We start from the raw sequence: 19,843 nt of genomic DNA, 5'->3' as shown, positions 1-19,843 counted from the left end.
GGGGAAATGCATGAGTACCTTGACAAGGTTCTGTGTCTGTGTTGCTTCCCTACTGTAGGGAAGGGGGTGGGAAAATGCATGAGTACCTTGACAAGGTTCTGTGTCTGTGTTGCTTTCCTACTGTAGGGAAGGGGGTGGGGAAATGCATGAGTACCTTGACAAGGCTTTGTGTCTGTGTTGCTTCCCTACTGTAGGGAAGGGGGTGGGGAAATGCATGAGTACCTTGACAAGGTTCTGTGTCTGTGTTGCTTCCCTACTGTAGGGAAGGGGGTGGGGAAATGCATGAGTACCTTGTCAAGGCCCTGTACTCTTGTTGCTTCCCTACTGTAGGGAAGGGGGTGGGAAAACGCATGAGTACTTTGTCAAGGCCCTGTACTCTTGTTGCTTCCTCACTGTAGGGAAGGGGGTGGGAAAACACATGAGTACTTTGTCAAGGCCCTGTACTCTTGTTGCTTCTTCCCTATGGGGAAGGGGGTGGGAAAACACGCGAGTACCTTGTCAAGGCCCTGTACTCTTGTTGCTTCCCTACTGTAGGGAAGGGGGTGGGGAAAACGCATGAGTACTTTGTCAAGGCCCTGTACTCTTGTTGCTTCCTCACTGTAGGGAAGGGGGTGGGAAAACATGCGAATACCTTGTCAAGGCCCTGTACTCTGTCTGTGTTGCTTCCTCACTGTAGGGAAGGGGGTGGGAAAACATGCGAGTACCTTGTCAAGGCCCTGTACTCTTGTTGCTTCCCTACTGTAGGGAAGGGGGTGGGAAAATGCACGAGTACCTTGTCAAGGCCCTGTACTCTTGTTGCTTCCTCACTGTAGGGAAGGGGGTGGGGAAAACATGCGAGTACCTTGTCAAGGCCCTGTACTCTTGTTGCTTCCTCACTGTAGGGAAGGGGATGGGAAAACACGCGAGTACCTTGTCAAGGCCCTGTACTCTTGTTGCTTCTTCCCTATGGGGAAGGGGGTGGGGAAAACACGCGAGTACCTTGTCAAGGCCCTGTACTCTTGTTGCTTCTTCCCTATGGGGAAGGGGGTGGGGAAAACACGCGAGTACCTTGTCAAGGCCCTGTACTCTGTCTGTGTTGCTTCTGCAGCATAGGGAAGGGGGTGGGAAAACACATGAGTACCTTGTCAAGGCCCTGTACTCTGTGTTGTTTCTGCACTGTGGGGGGAAGGGGGTGGGAAGAACCAGGTGTGCATCACTTGTTTAGTATGGGTTATTATAATGAATGGTGTTTGTATTGTATTGTTTTACTCTTTTTTGTCACAACAGATTTCTCTGTGTGAAATTCGGGCTGCTCTCCCCAGGGAGAGCGTGTCGCTACACTGAGAGCACCATGCATTTTTGTATGATAAATTGCGCCTAATCAATCGATCTTGCTCTAAGAGCTTTACAACACAACAGTTCCAGTAAAAATATCACTCATCAGAGCATGCAGAATGGTCCAACAAAGTAAGCAAACTACATATATACATGTATATCATACATATGATAAACATACATGTATGCATACATACAAATATGATAATGATAATGATAACTTTATCCATGCATTGCTCCTCCTTGCAAAAGATGCCCAGCTGTGCTGCACAAAGTAAGAATCACTGTACAAAACATGCATTCAAACACCAAAATATCAAATGCCATACGTATAACCCCACACAGACATCAAACCATCTAAATGTCAACAGCAATCTGTGGACGAACACACACAAAAACATCACCTGTATAGCATAGGTATAGCGTAGGTGGACTCAGTGTGCTGTTTGTTAGCGTGTACAATCAGTGCACAGGGCTTTGAGAGAACAGTAAGTTTGTACATTCAATGTACAGGGCTTTGAGAGAACAGTAAGTTTGTACATTGAATGTACAGGGCTTTGAGAGTACAGAAAGTTTGTACATTCATTGTGCAGGGCTTTGAGAGTATAGTAAGTTTGTACATTTAATGTACAGGGCTTTGAGAGAACAGTAAGTTTGTACATTTAATGTACAGGGCTTTGAGAGTACAGTAAGTTTGTACATTGAATATTCAGGGCTTGGAGAGTACAGAAAGTTTGTACATTCATTGTACAGGGCTTGGAGAGTACATAAAGTTTGTAATTCATTGTACAGGGCTTTGAGAGAACAGTAAGTTTGTACATTCAATGTACAGGGCTTTGAGAGAACAGTAAGTTTGTACATTGAATGTACAGGGCTTGGAGAGTGCAGAAAGTTTGTAATTCATTGTACAGGGCTTTGAGAGAACAGTAAGTTTGTACATTCAATGTACAGGGCTTGGAGAGTACAGAAAGTTTGTACATTGAATGTACAGGGCTTTGAGAGAACAGTAAGTTTGTACATTCATTGTACAGGGCTTTGAGAGAACAGTAAGTTTGTACATTCAATGTACAGGGCTTGGAGAGTACAGAAAGTTTGTACATTGAATGTACAGGGCTTTGAGAGAACAGTAAGTTTGTAATTCATTGTACAGGGCTTTGAGATAACAGTAAGTTTGTAATTCATTGTACAGGGCTTTGAGAGTATAGTAAGTTTTTACATCGAATGTACAGGGCTTTGAGAGAACAGTAAGTTTGTACATTGAATGTACAGGGCTTTGAGAGTACAGAAAGTTTGTACATTCATTGTGCAGGGCTTTGAGAGTATAGTAAGTTTGTACATTTAATGTACAGGGCTTTGAGATTACAGTTAGTATACATCTACATTCCATTTATTCGACTTTTGAGAGTACAGTAGGTATGTAGTCAGTATACATGGCTTTGAGAGTACAGTCACTTTGTACATTCAGTGTAGATGGCTTTGATAGAACAGTTAGTATATACTGTCAGTATACATGGCTTTGAGAGTATGGTTAGGTACAGTCAGTGTACATGACTTTGAGAGTACAGTTGGTATACATCTACATTCCATGTATTCGACTTTGAGAGTACAGTTTACTCTGTACAGTCAGTGTGCATGGCTTTGAGAGTACAGTCAATGTGCATGGCTTTTAGAGTACAGTCAATGTACATGGCTTTGAGAGTACAGTCAGTGTGCATGGCTTTTAGAGTACAGTCAGTGTGCATGGCTTTTAGAGTACAGTCAATGTACATGGCTTTGAGAGTACAGTCAGTGTGCATGGCTTTTAGAGTACAGTCAGTGTGCATGGCTTTTAGAGTACAGTCAATGTGCATGCCTTTTAGAGTACAGTCATTGGGCATGGCTTTTAGAGTACAGTCAATGTGCATGGCTTTGAGAGTACAGTCATTGTGCATGGCTTTTAGAGTACAATGTGCATGGCTTTTAGAGTACAGTCAATGTGCATGGCTTTGAGAGTACAGTCATTGGGCATGGCTTTTAGAGTACAGTCAATGTGCATGGCTTTGAGAGTACAGTCAATGTGCATGGCTTTGAGAGTACAGTCAATGTGCATGGCTTTTCGAGTACAGTCAATGTGCATGGCTTTTAGAGTACAATGTGCATGGCTTTTAGAGTACAGTCAGTGTGCATGGCTTTGAGAGTACAGTCAGTACATACAGTCAATGTACATGGCTTTGAGAGTACAGTCAATGTGCATGGCTTTGAGAGTACAGTCAATGTGCACGGCTTTTAGAATACAGTCAGTGGGCATGGCTTTGAGAGTACAGTCAGTGTGCATGGCTTTTAGAGTACAGTCAATGTACATGGCTTTGAGAGTACAGTCAATGTGCATGGCTTTGAGAGTACAGTCAGTGTGCATGGCTTTGAGAGTACAGTCAGTGTGCATGGCTTTTAGAGTACAGTCAGTGTGCATGGCTTTGAGAGTACAGTCAGTACATACAGTCAGTGTGCATGGCTTTGAGAGTACAGTCAGTACATACAGTCAATGTACATGGCTTTGAGAGTACAGTCAATGTGCATGGCTTTGAGAGTACAGTCAATGTGCACGGCTTTTAGAACACAGTTTACATGCACATACAGAGAGTGAGGGCCTGTGTCCACAGAGGGAGCGGACCCGTACTGCATCATCTCCTGTGAGGGGGAGAAGGTGTCCACCCATGTGGAGACCAACACCACCAACCCTGAGTGGGGAGACTCCGCCATCTTCTACCGCAAAAAGCCCCTCCAGTCCCCCCTCAAGGTCCAGGTGAGTCCATCGTCTGCTTTCCTTCTCTCTCTCTCTCTCTTCTTCTTCCCTCTCCATCTCTCTCTCTTTCCCCCTCCCTCATTCTTTCCATTTCCATCTCTGTCCCTCTCTGACTCTCCCCCTCTCTCACTTACTCCTTCCCTCTCTCTCTCTGTCTCTCTCTCTCCCCTTCCCTCCCTCTCTATCTCAAACTGCTGACACTTAAGTAAACATGAATTTTATGCTCAGACATGCCAGCTGTTACAGTTTTGCCGTGTTTTGTTATGCTCGATTATTGCAGTTTTTTTCTGACGTTACGCCAAACATCAAAATTGTTCCAATGAATTCATCTTCAGCTGCATAGCAAGGGAACATGCTTTCCTGTAGTAGCATTACCCAGACACTCCAGACATATCAGTCGCAAGGCCTTGGCAGTCACTACTAACCTTGGTGTCACATGATGATGCTCAGCTAATCCTGTGCATGTTTATATTGAAACAGCATTGAGTGAACCAATCAACTTAATTGTAGCAGTTACACCGTATTGCAGGTAGGCTCAAGTGTTAGTATGCCATGTAGATCTATAAAATGTACATTTGGTGATGTGGCTCAGAGTCTGAGTGTTCCTACCAAGTGGAAAATGTTCCTTCCAAATTTCCTGATTGTTCCTACAGGGGTTGGCATCTCTGTGTGCTGTATTCTTCATCTTCTCTTTCTGTGGCTTTTGTGTACTATGGCTTCCTGCCCCCCTAGTCACTGTGGTGCACGCTGTTGTTGTAATTGGTGGGTGGGTTCTGTCTTTGAGACAGCTGTTGTTGTAATTGGTGGGTGGGTTCTGTCTTTGAGAGAGCTGTTGTTGTTGGTGGGTGGGTTTTGTCTTTGAGACAGCTGTTGTAGTTGGTGGGTGGGTTCTGTCTTTGAGACAGCTGTTGTTGTAGTTGGTGGGTTCTGTCTTTGAGACAGCTGTTGTTGTAGTTGGTGGGTGGGTTCTGTCTTTGAGACAGCTGTTGTTGTAGTTGGTGGGTTCTGTCTTTGAGACAGCTGTTGTAGTCGGTTGAAGGGTTCTGTCTTTGAGATGGCTGTTGTTGAAGTTGGTGGGTGGGTTCAATCTTTGAGACAGCTGTTGTTGTAGTTGGAGGGTGGGTGGGTTCTGTCTTTGAGACAGCTGTTGTTGTAGTTGGTGGGTGGGTTGTCTTTGAGACAGCTGTTGTTGTAGTTGGTGGGTGGGTTGTCTTTGAGACAGCTGTTGTTGCAGTTGGAGGGTGGGTTCAGTCTTCGAGACAGCTGTCATTGTAGTTGATGGGTTTTGTCTTTGAGACAGCTGTTGTAGTTGGTTGGTGGGTTCTGTCTTTGAGACAGCTGTCATTGTAGTTGGTGGGTTCTGTCTTTGAGACAGCTGTTGTAGTTGGTTGGTGGGTTCTGTCTTTGAGACAGCTGTTGTAGTTGGTTGGTGGGTTCTGTCTTTGAGACAGCTGTCATTGTAGTTGGTGGGTTTTGTCTTTGAGACAGCTGTTGTTGTAGTTGGTGGGTTCTGTCTTTGAGACAGCTGTTGTTGTAGTTGGTGGGTTCTGTCTTTGAGACAGCTGTTGTTGTAGTTGGTGGGTGGGTTCTGTCTTTGAGACAGCTGTTGTTGTAGTTGGTGGGTGGGTTGTCTTTGAGACAGCTGTTTTCAAGAAGAGGGTGAGCAGGACAGGAGTGGAAGGAAAGGGAATGAACACGACACATGAGGGTCGTTTCAGGAAGGTTCTGTATTGGTTTTGAAGTACAATTTGTAGCAATGTTTGACAATACATGAACCGCTCATCAGTGTGACAAAAAGGTAAACAGCCAAAATTTAAACACCAGGACCAGTCCGGTCCAACTGATTGTCACGTTTACAATTGCTGTGACGGGATCAGTTGAGCTGTTCAGAACTCTTCTCACTGACATCGAGGAACAATGATTCCAGTAAATTTCTATTCACAAGAAACATGCAGTTGCTTCCCTTAGCATCACAAGCAACAACACACACACAATTTCAAGCACACAATCATTCAAAGCACTACAAAAAATAAAGGCCATTACACTGTGTTGTCCAGATCTGGAACAACAACGTTCTGAGGGACCAGTACATGGGCAAGCACGTCTTCCTGTCCACGGACGACTTCCACAACAGTGCCCAGGAGGTGAACCTGTTCGGCCGCAAGAACGAGAGCGCCACCCAGAGGCCGGGCAAGCTGCTGGTCTACATCACCCAGACACGTCAGCTCACCTCCATCTGAGCTGCCACAACACTTCTTTCTTGTTTTATTTTATCTTATTTTTTACATCATTGCTGTCATGTGATCAGCCATCAGAACAACATTTTCTTATTTCATTTTTTTAAAAATTGGTATTTTTGCTGTCAGCTGATCAGAACATATGGGGAAGTTGATTGCAGCGATAGTCCAGAACTTGCCTGCAATGTCCTCTGACTTCTGTTCGGGAGACAAAACTGTGGAAGAGTCTGAAGAAGTAGGGAGTAATGATGCTGGTAAGCTGAATGCTTGCAATAGGATCAGAGTTGTCACCGGAGCAAGATCTTGCAATGTCTTGATTAAAAGTTTTAATGAGCAGCTGCTCAGAGCATTTATTTGAAAGGGATACTTTGTGAGCGGTCCACATGGTGATCAACATGATCGGTCAAGGAAACAAGGTGCAACGTGATAGAGATCCAAGGTTCTGTCTGGTAGTGACAAAAGTTACTTTTTGCTGGCATTGAATTTCTAAACAGTATGGAGCTCATGATTTTATCAGTTGTGCTCTGCTTGATGACTTGTAGTTTGCTTGGAATGACATGTTTGTACCGGTTACCTGTTGTTACAATGGCATTCATATCTGTATCGCATGACACGTTTGTGCCGGTTACCTGTTGTTGTAATGGCATTCATATCTGTATCGCATTTCAAGCAGTGTTTATTTAGCGATATTATCAACATGGTATGATGTAACCACCTGTTGATCAGTGCATGAAAAACTGTTTTAAAAGCTTAGCTTAGTCACCAGTGTAGAGATTAGCAGTCATGCTGAATTACGCTTTGCTTTGCCTGATTGGTCATATGCTGATGGTGATGTGAGTGGTGAGATGTTTGACAGTCAGTTTTCCAAACGGAAGGGGACAAGAGGCTGCAGTGTTCAGCGTGTTGTGGTGAAGTTTGTCAGCTGTCTTGCCAGACCCTGTGGGAATCTCATTTTTGTCAGTCTGTCTTCTGAATTTTACACTCGGCTTTGTATCTTTGTTGTTGTTGGGTTTTTTACATTCAGAAAATCGTTTTTGCCTTGCTCTTGATTTCGATACATGGCCTCAGTGGGGAAAAGCCAAGGGATTCCTCAGTCTACACCTGTTTATGCTGGGTTCTGTCTTCACACCACGGCTAACTGAAAGTGGAATGGATCAGATGGGACAGACTACACCTGTTTATGCTGGGTTCTGTCTTCACACCACGGCTAACTGAAAGTGGAATGGATCAGATGGGACAGACTACACCTGTTTATGCTGGGTTCTGTCTTCACACCACGGCTAACTGAAAGTGGAATGGATCAGATGGGACAGACTACATCTGTTTATGCTGGGTTCTGTCTTCACACCACGGCTAACTGAAAGTGGAATGGATCAGATGGGACAGACTACACCTGTTTATGCTGGGTTCTGTCTTCACACCACGGCTAACTGAAAGTGGAATGGATCAGATGGGACAGACTACACCGTGAGCAAGAGAACCATTCTCAATGCTTCTGTCTGATGTGGATACTTATCGATACTTATATAGCATCTATCCTCCGTCGGAGACCAAGCTCTAAGCGCTGTACAGGCAATTCAGTGTATGCACACACTGACATACACACACTGACATACATACACTGATATACACACACATGACATGCACACACACACGACATGCTTGCACACAGATACACACATAGTGAAACTGAAGAGTGGACAGACAGAAGAACCAGGGGGAGGGGGGAGGGAGGGCAAGGACGGAAAGACTTGAAAGAACTGATTGATGTGGGTACTTACATAGCACCTATCCTCGGTCGGAGACCAGGCTCTAAGCATTTTACAAACACGAAGTCATTTGCTCAACATGCTGCTTACCTAGGTAGAGACTGACAGCTGCCATTTGGGCGAGTATCATTTGCTTACTGTGTCATTCAGTCAGGTTACACACACATACACGCTCATACAGACATCACTCACTCACTCATTCCCTCGACCGCTGGGGTTGTTGGGGGGACATGAGGAAGATGTCATAGCTTGCCACTCCGTTCTGTTGGTAGCTGTCGTGAGGAGATCTGGCATCGTCATTTTGGTCCATTCCTTGACGTTGTCGGACCAGCTCTTTCTCTGCCGTCCCCATCTGCAGACATACAGACATAAGAACAGGAAATGTTTTTTTGAGAAAGGAACTGTTTTCTTTCCGATGATTGATGATCAGAGTGCTGTTTCTTCTGAGTCTCTGTGCTTTGCTGTTGTTGGCTTCTGTGTAATTTATGTGGTTCTGGGATTGGTGATGATTTTATCAACTCTTTCACTAACCCAGGTGGTGCTTCTTTATACATTTACGTTTTTGACCTGTACTTGTTCTGTTTTTGGACTTTAAACAGTTCCTGACCTATTTATTGCTTTTGCTTACTGTACATGCTTTTTGAGTTGAGTGATTTTTAATGCAGTGGTGTGTGCATGTGCAAGTTAGAATTTTATACAATGCTGTATTTGTTGCCTGCAAGAAGTGTCTAACAGATTGTGCATTTGTATTTTATGTGCATGAAAATATCTAAAAATTATCGATTAAATGGATAACAAATAGAGAGTCAGATCTGTTTTTCAGTTTCGGTTGTTGTTGTTTTTTTTTGCCTGTATCTGCATTGAAAGCTGTCAGGAAATTATGACATTCAGGAACGTCTCTCCCAGCAGCAAATGTTATTTCTTCTATCTTCCTTCAGAACATCCTGTCAGAATTCCTCAAGTTGAAAAGAATGTCAGAATATCTGTCCCTGTGGTCCTGATCTGACATGCAGGCAGTGGTTGCTTTGGGCGGTGCTGCAGCGAGAAGACATGAAGAGTAGCAGAAATGGAAGGGAGAGAATTCTGCTGTGAAGGACAAGAAGAGTACCTCTTGCACCACGTGAGCACTTGCTGTCAGGCAGGTGGATGAAAGAGACAGACCCAGAGCCAGAGATGTCCTTTGTCTCAGTGTTACTGGCAGGTTGTGTCAGGGTGATGTGACCACTCTGTCCTCCGTCAGTGGGGACATTCTCTCTCTGGAAGGCTGGTCCCGTGTCGTGACGTGACGTTTTTCTGTTCTGTTTTCTTTTCTGCCTTTCACTGTCCCTTGTTGATCCCTTCATTTTGCAGCAGAGTGATGCCAGGCTTAGTCTCTAGCTGTCTTGGGTTCTTTTCCGTGCTTCTGAGTGCATGCTGCATTCAGGAGTTTCTGTTTATTGTCACATTTGAAAGACGAGCGCCCAGATCACCACTTGAGGTCTGATGGGTTCTGACCACAGATCTAGGGCGTTTCTTTTTCATTTCCTAGGCAGCCATGTTTTCCAGTAGATCACTTCTTTCCTTGGATAAGCACCTGTCTTTGTTAGGTCCTGTGTGTGTTTGTGTCTGTGTTGTCATTTGTTTTTTTTGGTTTAGTGGATAGGGATGAAGTGGGTGGAGAAACCATGGCTGAATCCGTCAGGTGTGGGACTTGTGACACAGCGTTCACCAGTGATCAGGGTTCGAGGCCCTGTTTCAGCATGGTGTCCTGTCCTCAGGATACTCTGAAAGTCTCTCTGAAAGCGTTTGATATCAACCCTGACTCCTGGGAGGAATCTGCAGTGGACCGTAACAAATGGCGCGCTGCTGTGCACAAAGGCGCCAAGTTGTGCGAGGCCAACAGGACTGCTGCAGCTGTTCAGAAGAGGCAGGCCAGAAAGTCACGGGCAAACAAGCTCCCTGACAATGATATGCCTGTCTTTGTCTGCCCCAACTGTCAGCGAACATTTCGTGCGCAGATTGGACTATTCAGCCATCTGCGCACTCACAGATAGACTCATGAGCGTCCTTCCCCCTACCCCACCACCACCCTACCCCCATCCCCCATCTGGATGACAACGATGGTCATCATCGATCTCGATGGACACACCACCACCTGTCCTCAGGGAAAGGCAGTTCGCTCCCATTTCCCTCACTCCAGCCAGGTGTGAATGGGTGCTGACTGCGGGTGGGGAAGGCCGAAATGGCGGAAGGAGAGGATTGGGCCCTGCTTTTCTATGCCGTGCACTGGACACTGGGGATATGAATGACCATAAAAGGCTATGGGACCTCTGACCTTTCAACTTCAACCTCCCATGGCATACCTGCTGCGAAGTTAGTTCTGCGGTCTGTAGTAGGCATTGTGGGTTGGACGGACCACAGATTGAAGAGTTTCCTTCACCGGTCTTTTGTCTTATTGACTTGCTCACATTTTATTTGTGACTTTTTGTATCTTTTTCTTCTGAATTGATTCCACATGTGCTAAGAAGGATTTATTGCAGCTGTGTGTTTCTCATTTTGTCTCTCACTTTTTGTGTTTGTTTTGAGGTGGTGGCGTGTTTGTGTTGCTTTTTGTTGCTTGTGTTTGTGAGAGCTCCTCATTCAAACATTTGTGTTGACGCAATTTTTCCGGTTTCTTTTAATTTTTCAGCTTATTTATGCATTTCATGTGTGCGTGTGTTTGTGTGTGTGTTGAATGTGCGTGTGTAAGCATGCGTATGTGCTTGGTTTTAAAGTGTGGCCTTTTTTTGAGTTGATAAGGATAACTCTGCATCATTGGTTATGGTTGGTTGTGTGGTGACAGCTACTTTTGTGGATAATTCATTCAGAGTGGTATGTAAATGGAACCAGTTCTCCCACAATTTAGAAATGAGTAATGCAGTTTAATCATACAGTTTAATCATGCAGTTTAATCATACAGTTTAATCATGCAGTTAGATTATTGCAAATTTGAAATGGTACAAATTTTTAATTTCTTCTTTTCATAAGATAGGGGATGAGTATGTGTATATAATTTTCTGCTGTTACTTTCATTCATTTTTGGGGAACGTGGGAATGCCCTCAGAATTTGCAAGCCGTAAGAATCTGGGTTTTCTTTGTTTTTTCTTCTTTTTTTTTTCCCTTTTTTCGTCTTTTCCCCAGTTCTCAGTAATTTGTTTGTCTCAGTCTGAAGGCATATCAGTAAAGTCAGTTCTGTTGCATACATGTTCCCTTGGATGAAGTGGTGATCACATGGCCATTAGGAGTTTTTAGCGGGTGTTTTCTCGATGCATTTATCAGCTTGGTATGTTTTTTTTTTCCATCTTTTTGAGAGCTGTTTTATCCGATGTTCTAAAAGCGGCGCCACGCTTAGTCAGGTTTCTGATTCCTGCTCCTGGTGTGAGGCGTCAGCCTGACGTGTGTGTCTTGTTTCATCCTAGATTCTTTGGTTCTTACTTCACATGTCAGGGTTATTGAAAGGTGAACAGGATCTGTGTATTGTGGCAGAAGGGGCTGGGGAATGTCTGCACAAATCTGTTCTTGTCCTTTGCTGCAAACAAGGCTCTGGCAGCTGAAAAAGTTGAAGATAAAAAAAATGGTCTTGATACACACACACACACACACACACACACACACACACCGTCTAAAAACACTTATAGTGAATAGACGTTAAACTGAAGAAAACACACACCCACACGTGCGTGTGCTCACACACACACACACACACATACACACAGAAAAGAAAGAGCAGGAAGGTTTATTGGTTGAAAACTATGAGCGTTCTTTTTGTGTGAAATCACTGTCCATAAATGTTATTGTTCAGCATTAAGAATTCAAAGTTAAGCCTTGCACTGTATAATTATGAAACAAACAGATTATCATTGTTTGTTGTTTTTTCCTCAAATGATGATTGCATTCATAAGAAAGATTAATGGAGCTCTCATATGTATGGACTTTTTACCTGATGGGCTTCAGTATTTTGATATTTACTGTGTTTCTAATGCACTGAATAGTGGCATTTTTAACAGCGCACATTAAGTGTGGGGATTGTATTGCTTTGGGACGTTATATTGCGCACAGCTGTTTATAGGTACATGACTTGAGAATCCATCTCCATGTTTGAAGCAGATTTGCTCTGTGTAGGCACAAAAATGAATTGCCTTTATTGATTCTTACAGCTGTGTACTGATACATGTTCATGATATAATTGCTACATGGTTACCACAGAAAGCTGTTGTTGTTAGTTGTCAATTGATGTGTCTTCTTAAATACTGCACACAGGTCTGCTTCCACCTTCACTTGGACAACTCTTGCTCAGTGCAAACGTTTGTGAATCTTTTTATTTCTCTTTTTCAGGAAATTCATATCAGTTTGCATGCGTGCACACATACACAAATGTATGAACAAACCCAAGAAACCTTTTACAAGTAGTTTTTCTTTCAATAGTATCTGTAGTTACTTCTTACTTTGCTTTTGCAATGAGTTGATCTGCAAACTGCATGTTGGCAGGGTTTGTGAATGCTCTTTGTAAACACCCACAAAAAGTTCTTGTGTAAACACCCACAATAAGTTCTCCTTGTGTAAACACCCACACAAAATTGTCCTTGTGAAAACACCCACACCCACACAAAGTTGTCCTTGTGAAAACATCCACACAAAGTTTGTCTTTGTGAAAACACCCACACCCACACAAAGTTGTCCTTGTGTAAACACCCACACAAAATTGTCCTTGTGAAAACACCCACACCCACACAAAGTTGTCCTTGTGAAAACATCCACACAAAGTTTGTCTTTGTGAAAACACCCACACCCACACAAAGTTGTCCTTGTGAAACACCCACACAAAATTGCCCTTGTGAAAACACCCATACCCACACAAAGTTGTCTTTGTGAAAACACCCACACAAAGTTGTCCTTGTGAAAACACCCACACAAAGTTCTTGCGTAAACACCCACACAAAGTTTGTGTGTAAAGACCCACACAAAGTTCTCCATATGTTAACACGCACACAAAGTTCTTGTGTATAGACCCACACAAAGTTCTTGTGTAAACACCCACACAAAGTTCTTGTGTATAGATCCACACAAAGTTCTTGTGTAAACACCCACACAAAGTTCTTGTGTATAGATCCACACAAAGTTCTTGTGTAAACACCCACACAAAGTTCTGTACAAAGTTCTTATGTAAAGACCCACACAAAGTTCTCCTCGTGTTAACACGCACACAAAGTTCTTGTGTAAACACCCACACAAAGTTCTTGTCTCAGTCAATGCCATTTGCTTGGCAGTGCATTTTGTCAAGACTTTGTTGTTATCACTCAGATGAGGTATTTTGCAGTTGCTTTGAAATCTAGCAGGAATTAATCTGAAACATGAAAAGTTTGTTTCTTAAACATTTTGAAATACCATTGTTGTGAAGCTGCTGACTTGCCCTGGAGATTTACATCTCTGTCCATTCTGATAACACTGTTGCTTTGATAATGAATGGAGAGAATGGTTGGACAACAATCATTATAAAATGCTGATGACATGGTTTTATCATGCAGGATGTCTTGAGAGATTTACACCTCTGTCCATTCTCACAACACTGTTGTTTTGATAATGAATGGACAGAATGGTTGGACAACAATCATTATAAAATGCTGATGACATGGTTTTATCATGCAGGATGTCTTGAGAGATTTACACCTCTGTCCATTCTCACAACACTGTTGTTTTGATAATGAATGGACAGAATGGTTGGACAACAATCATTGTAAAATACTGATGACATGGATTTTTCATGCAGGATGTCTTGAGAGATTTACACCTCTGTCCATTCTCACAACACTGTTGCTTTGATAATGAATGGACAGAATGGTTGTACAACAATCATTATAAAATACTGATGACATGGTTTTATCATGCAGGATGTCTTGAGAGATTTACACCTCTGTCCATTCTCACAACACTGTTGTTTTGATAATGAATGGACAGAATAGTTGGACAACAATTATTACGATTTACTGATTACGCGGTTTAATGGTGCATTGTCCAAGAGATGTTCACTGATATCCCTTCTCAGTTGTCATGATGATCAGAATGGTTGGACAACAATTATTATGAATTATGTCCGAGAGAGCATCTGAAAGCTGAGTTTCTCAGCTCACAATGCAAGGAATAGTCAGTCCTGTTCAACATTACTTCCTTTGACATACTATGTTCTCCTGTTGCATTGATTTCTGTGATACTGGATTGATATTCAGATCTGAAGTTTACTGGAGTTGTTGTTTTATGTGGCATTGAGATAAAACAGTATGGAAATGGTTTAGTTCATTAAAGGGAGGGCATTTATGAAGAAATTGTCCTAAAAAAAACCAACAACCCAAAACACACACACACACACACAAAAAAAAGCGTAAATCATTACAGACTTCACACTAACTTGGGTAATGTTAGACGACCACTGTCCAGAACAAGGAATGAATGATGATTTGGAGTTGTAGTTTATAAAAAAAAAAGAAAAAAAGAAAAAAGAAAAAAAAGCAGATGTGAAATTATGGAGTACCAGTCTGCAGCCGGCAAAATACCTGTGAACATCAGAGAGAAACGGTACTAACATTTTTTGTGTTTTTTAAAACAAAATTAATTGACAGTAATACTCAAGAGAATCTTGCTAAAAGTATCATCACATTTTCTGCCGATGGAGAGCTTCTCTAATCTATGTGCCTTCTGACATTATACAGCTTGAAGCGACAGATCTCACCATGAGTACAATGAAAGTTGATAGATGATTGCATATAACCTATTTCATTCGTAAACATATCCTTCACAAGATATCTTATAAATGATGTTTAGGGGCAACAGAAATTGATTTGGAGTCTTTAGCAATGTGTAAGGGACAAATGTTCTCTTTTTCTCTCCCTCTCTCTCTTAAATGCAGACAAATTTGTATCAAAAATGAAATTGTTAATGTACTTGTTATCTCCACAATCTACCTGGACATATCACTGCTGAGTCCTGTCTCCCCCTGGAGTTACGTTTGTAAAACCCTCAGAGACTGACCGGCAGTGCAATGGCCAGCCCAGATCTTGCCCACTTGTTGATTCTCGTTGTCAGAGCTTTTGAAATGCACTGTTTTCAGAACTACGCCAAAATGATCTGTGATTGAAGAGAAGTCGCTGATGCAATCCTTAAAAAAAAGAGCAAAATGAAAATAATAATGAATGAATTGCAAGATGTTCTGATATATATATACTCTCTTCTTTTATACATATTCTCTGTTCCTTTTTTTTTTTTTTTTTTACTTTGTTTCCACTCTGCTCAAGAGCTACTTTCATATAGTTTTCTGATTGTTCCCTCCTTCAGCTTTCAGATCTTTGTCATTTGGTTGTTTTGTTTTGAAGTGTGATGTATAAACACAAGAAGTTTTGTATTAAAACTTGAAAGCAATTTTTTTTTCTAGAAATTACACTCAAGATTGTTAATGGTCCCCTCACACCTCTGTCGACCTGTCTTGCCCCTCAAGATTGTTCATGCATCTTTCACAATTACCCAACCAGTTGCCTCAAAGCTCAAAATTGTTAATTCCCCTGTAAGCCCACGATTTCTTGCAAAGGGAGAGAAATCGTGGGATTGCGAGAAATTGTGGGCTTACGGCCCCTCTCACCTCCTCTGAACCTGTCTTTTACCCTCAAGGTCAGTAGTGATGCTCTTGCCTGAGCAGCATGTCCTCAACCTGCTGAGGGGTGCCCTCAAGAGTGCTAAAGCCCCTCTGGTCATTGTTGGTCATGGTACTTTACACCCTCACAGTTGTTAATGTTATACCTAAAGACTTTCTGCAATATAGTGATGTCTTACCACCCACTTTTTCTCCTCACATGTACCTCCAGAGTTAAGGACCTCTTTGAAAAATAGTGACGTCTTGCTACCTGTTGTTCTTTTTTCTCCTCTCTCCGTACATTAAAGACACGGTGAAGTAAGACAACTCCTCAGATATTTCCCTGACCCACATCCTGGCATTCAGTATCTGCACTACGTTTGCTGCACATTTGTTGATCGTTATTTACCTGTCACTTTATGATCATTATCTTACAAAGGGTAATAAGTTGCTAAAGAGCAATTCTCAGCTTTATACATGTTTCTCTGAAAATACTCCGAAATCCTTTTCATGTGTTGAATAGTTTTTGCATTTGCTAAAGAATTAGAGGGTCTATGTTTGTTTTTCGCTAGGAGGACTGGTTTGGGTGTGTTGTTATTACTAGTAGTAATAGTATTTTCATTCTTATCTGTTGATCTGTTTATCAGTAGTAGTATTATTGTCACATTTTTGTGTTTAATTGGCAGACTTGTGAATGTGTACAGATTTGTGGTTTAGTGCTTTGGAGAGCTTTGGGTAAAACTTAGTTGACTTTTTAGAGTGTGCTTGTAATTTTGCATATGTATTTTTTCCATCGTATTGGCTAGTAGTGTAGTGGTTCTTGAATTTTATTGTACATATTTATACTGCTGCCAATAAAATGTACTCAACAGCATATTCTACATTGATGTACACTTTTCGTGCTTGCCTGCAGCTAAAGTAAAGCACTTGTTTGTTCTGTATTCCATTTACACTGCAAATTGTAGTCCATATAACTGATATTAAGAGAAGTATAACAATAACTAAGGAAGAATTTTTTTTTTTTTTTTTTTTTTTTTTAACCTCAGCATTGTCCTTTGTGTTTTAAAAGAGAAGTATAACAATAACTAAGGAAGAATTTTTTTTTTTTTTTTTTTTTTTTACCTCAGCATTGTCCTTTGTGTTTTAAAAAAAAATTTCTTTAATGTTGTCGTTTTCTCAATGTTGGTTATTCTTAAATCTCTGTCATTTTGTTTGGCGTCATGGTCATCAAAGTTTATGTTTAGTATTTGATGCATGCTGCAATGAGCTATCAGTGAAACAGCTCACACACACACACACACACACACACACACGCACACACACTTTAAAAAAAACAAACCTACTGAAGGTACTGATTAAAAAACAACCACCACCCTTCACAACATTGGTGACCAATAACCAGCTTTCTCAGAAAGGACATGCTTGACTCTGAAAAGCAACAGTTTGAATAATGATAGGCTTAGGATGCCTTGAAGATGAACTTAAAATCAAGAAAATGAAATTGTGTAGAGCATTTTTTACATCCAAGAAAATGAAAGTGAATGTGCTGCCCAATACTTTCTCAAGTGCATATATTCCATGTTGGCTTAAAAAAAAAGTAAAGGTCACTGTGATTTAGCAAAGTGCACAAGAGAGGTTAATGAAACTTGCTCAGAAACAACTGTTATTTTGCTGTGTGTGTTACTGTTGTTCTTTTGAAATTGCCTTTTATGTGTTATCTTTGGATGTGTCCCTTTTTAGGAAACATACTGGAGTATTCATTTATTTTTTGAACAGTCTTCCTGTATTCTGTATCACTTATCTTTTTACTTTTCCTGAAAGTTGCGTTTATTTGTTTGTATTTCAGGCCCTTTTATTTTGTCGTGGGCGGACTAATATATATATATCTGAATGTTTTAAGTGCAATGAAGTGTTTAGAAATTTGGGATGACAGAACAGAAATTAACAATGGAATCTGTTCCTCATTTTTGGCCTCTACTTGGTGCAGAATGTAAAATCTTATTTTTTTTCTAAAGCTGTTTTTCTTGATATAAAACTGAAATGTGACTTGCATTTGAGGCTTTGTTTTTGTGAGCATTTATCTTTGTAAACCCCTTTCTCCTTGCTAAGTTGCAGGCACACTGGCATCGAGCCATCGCCACCCTTCACAAAGGAACAGTATATTCCCTTCACCAAGTGACGTGATGCTTTGAGATGTGAACAGTTTGAAGTGCTTTCAGGGTTGGCAGGCAACTTGACTTTGAAATTTTTTTCTCAATTTGAAATGCTGAACTACTATTATATTGTATTAAAAAAGTGCATGTTGTTTTTCAATACAAATTTGACTTTTTAAGCTAATATACTATGCTTTTCATATGTGATCTTAACTCTTGAAATAAAGTGAAGCACTGATTTTTTAATTGTTGTGTTGTGTTTCTGTAGTGATGGATGTCTGATTTCTTGGTTAGATGCCGTGGAACTGAAGTGACATTTTGATACACAGTGTCTGGCTCCAGTTTGTGTGCAGTACAGAGAGGCCAGAATCAGAACAGCTTCATCATCTCAGTAAGAAAAATGCAGTGTGGTGATGTCTGCGATATATATATACACACTACAAGTGGGACAGTGCAATTTGACGTGAAACATTTGTAACACAGACACACAAAAGAGTCATAGCAAAGCAGGCCAAATGAAAACCTCTTCTCTCTCTCTCTCTCTCTCTCTCTCTCTCTCTCTCTCACACACACATGCACACTGAACACTTCTTTGCACGTGCACTTGCACAGCATACAGAACAAATATGGTGATGAAGTCCATGTAAAACACACCACCAAGATGAAGCAAATAAGACACAGAAACGTCACTTACAGGTATAGATCATCACTACAGGTATAGATCATCACTTACAGGTATAGATAATCAATTACAGGTGTAAAAAATCAGTAACAGGCATACAAACATCAGTTACAGGCATAGATAATTACAGGCATTGATCATCTATTACAGGCATGGATTATCACAGGCATAGATTATTACAAGCATAGAAACATCTATTATATTCATTATCATCAATTTGGGTGGGTGGATGGGTGTTTGTTGTGTGTGTGTGCTGTGTGCGTGTGTGTGGCAGTGTGCGTGTGTGTGTGTGTGTGGTTGCTCTGGCTTTTTTCCATTGCAACAAGCAATGGTTGCACTTTTCCCGTTTTCTGCTGTCATCTTTGCCACTTCAGGACTCAACATTGACACACTGTGACGCGGGAGTCCCCACCGTGCGTCAGAGTATCACGTGCCTGCCTGTCGACAGCAAACAACGCTGCGTGCGTCCACTGTTCACCTGGTTGTGGACTGTTCAGTGCTCGCACAGAACAGAAAGGATACAGGAGAGGGGACGGGTGGAGAGCGGAGGTCAGGGAGTCGGGGTCGAATTTCTAGTTCGCCATTAGCTTGTTCGGTTTCTGTTGAAGCCCATGTGCCGAAAAGCTTGTTGTGCAAAACGAGGGCGCCATGTTTTTTGTATGTGCTTTCCCATGTGTGTGTGTGTGTGTGTGTGTGTGTGTGTGTGTGAGAGAGAGAGAGAGAAAGAGAGAGAGAGAGACAGAGACCTGGTGAGGTTTGCAGAGTAATATAAGGTTAGTATTGATTAGTCATGGGGTACAGTGTATTAGTATTTAACTTTTAGTCAGTGTGTATATTGTATTGTTATTAATTTGGCATTGAATATCGTGTTTTTTTGGTATTAATTAGTTATAGAATATGGAGTTAGAGTATAGAATTGTTGGTATAAATTTAGTCAAGGTATATGTAGTATTAGTGTAGTGTAATATTACCCATGGTGTATATATATCCGCCTCCCTATCACCAAGGACGTGCTGCAGCAGCAAATCCAAGCAGCTCTCCAAGAAATTCCTGCATCGACTGATGTAGTATTAACCCCGGGGTCCATGAAGACCAGCGATAAATGACCCCCGGGGGGCAAATTTCAGCTGGTTACAACTGGCCATTTCTTATTGGATTTACCCCCTCTCGGTCACAATGTTTAGTGGAAAATATCTTCCAATGAAGAGAGACGGGAGGGGGGGTATTCGATGTTTGAATTTTGCGGTTTAGACGTTGTTGTTATGTTTTT

At 41.7% G+C, this 19,843-nt stretch overlaps 1 protein-coding gene across 2 annotated transcripts in view; it reads left to right on the top strand.

Moving 5' to 3' along the window:
* Positions 1-18,137, top strand: part of LOC143289187 (calpain-5-like) — a 56,070-nt gene extending 37,933 nt beyond the window's left edge. For both annotated transcript variants that reach the window (XM_076598117.1, XM_076598116.1), the window contains exons 12-13: positions 3,954-4,096; positions 6,154-18,137. In XM_076598117.1, the coding sequence (XP_076454232.1) occupies positions 3,954-4,096; positions 6,154-6,336 (326 nt within the window). In that variant the 3' untranslated portion in view covers positions 6,337-18,137. The remainder of the gene's footprint in view (positions 1-3,953; positions 4,097-6,153) is intronic.
* Positions 18,138-19,843: the final 1,706 nt, after the last annotated feature.

Source organism: Babylonia areolata, chromosome 13, assembly GCF_041734735.1.
Source record: "Babylonia areolata isolate BAREFJ2019XMU chromosome 13, ASM4173473v1, whole genome shotgun sequence".
Taxonomy (NCBI): Eukaryota; Metazoa; Mollusca; class Gastropoda; order Neogastropoda; family Buccinidae; genus Babylonia; species Babylonia areolata.
Note: the sequence above shows the minus strand (reverse complement) of the source record. Positions and strands in the feature narration are given on the sequence as shown.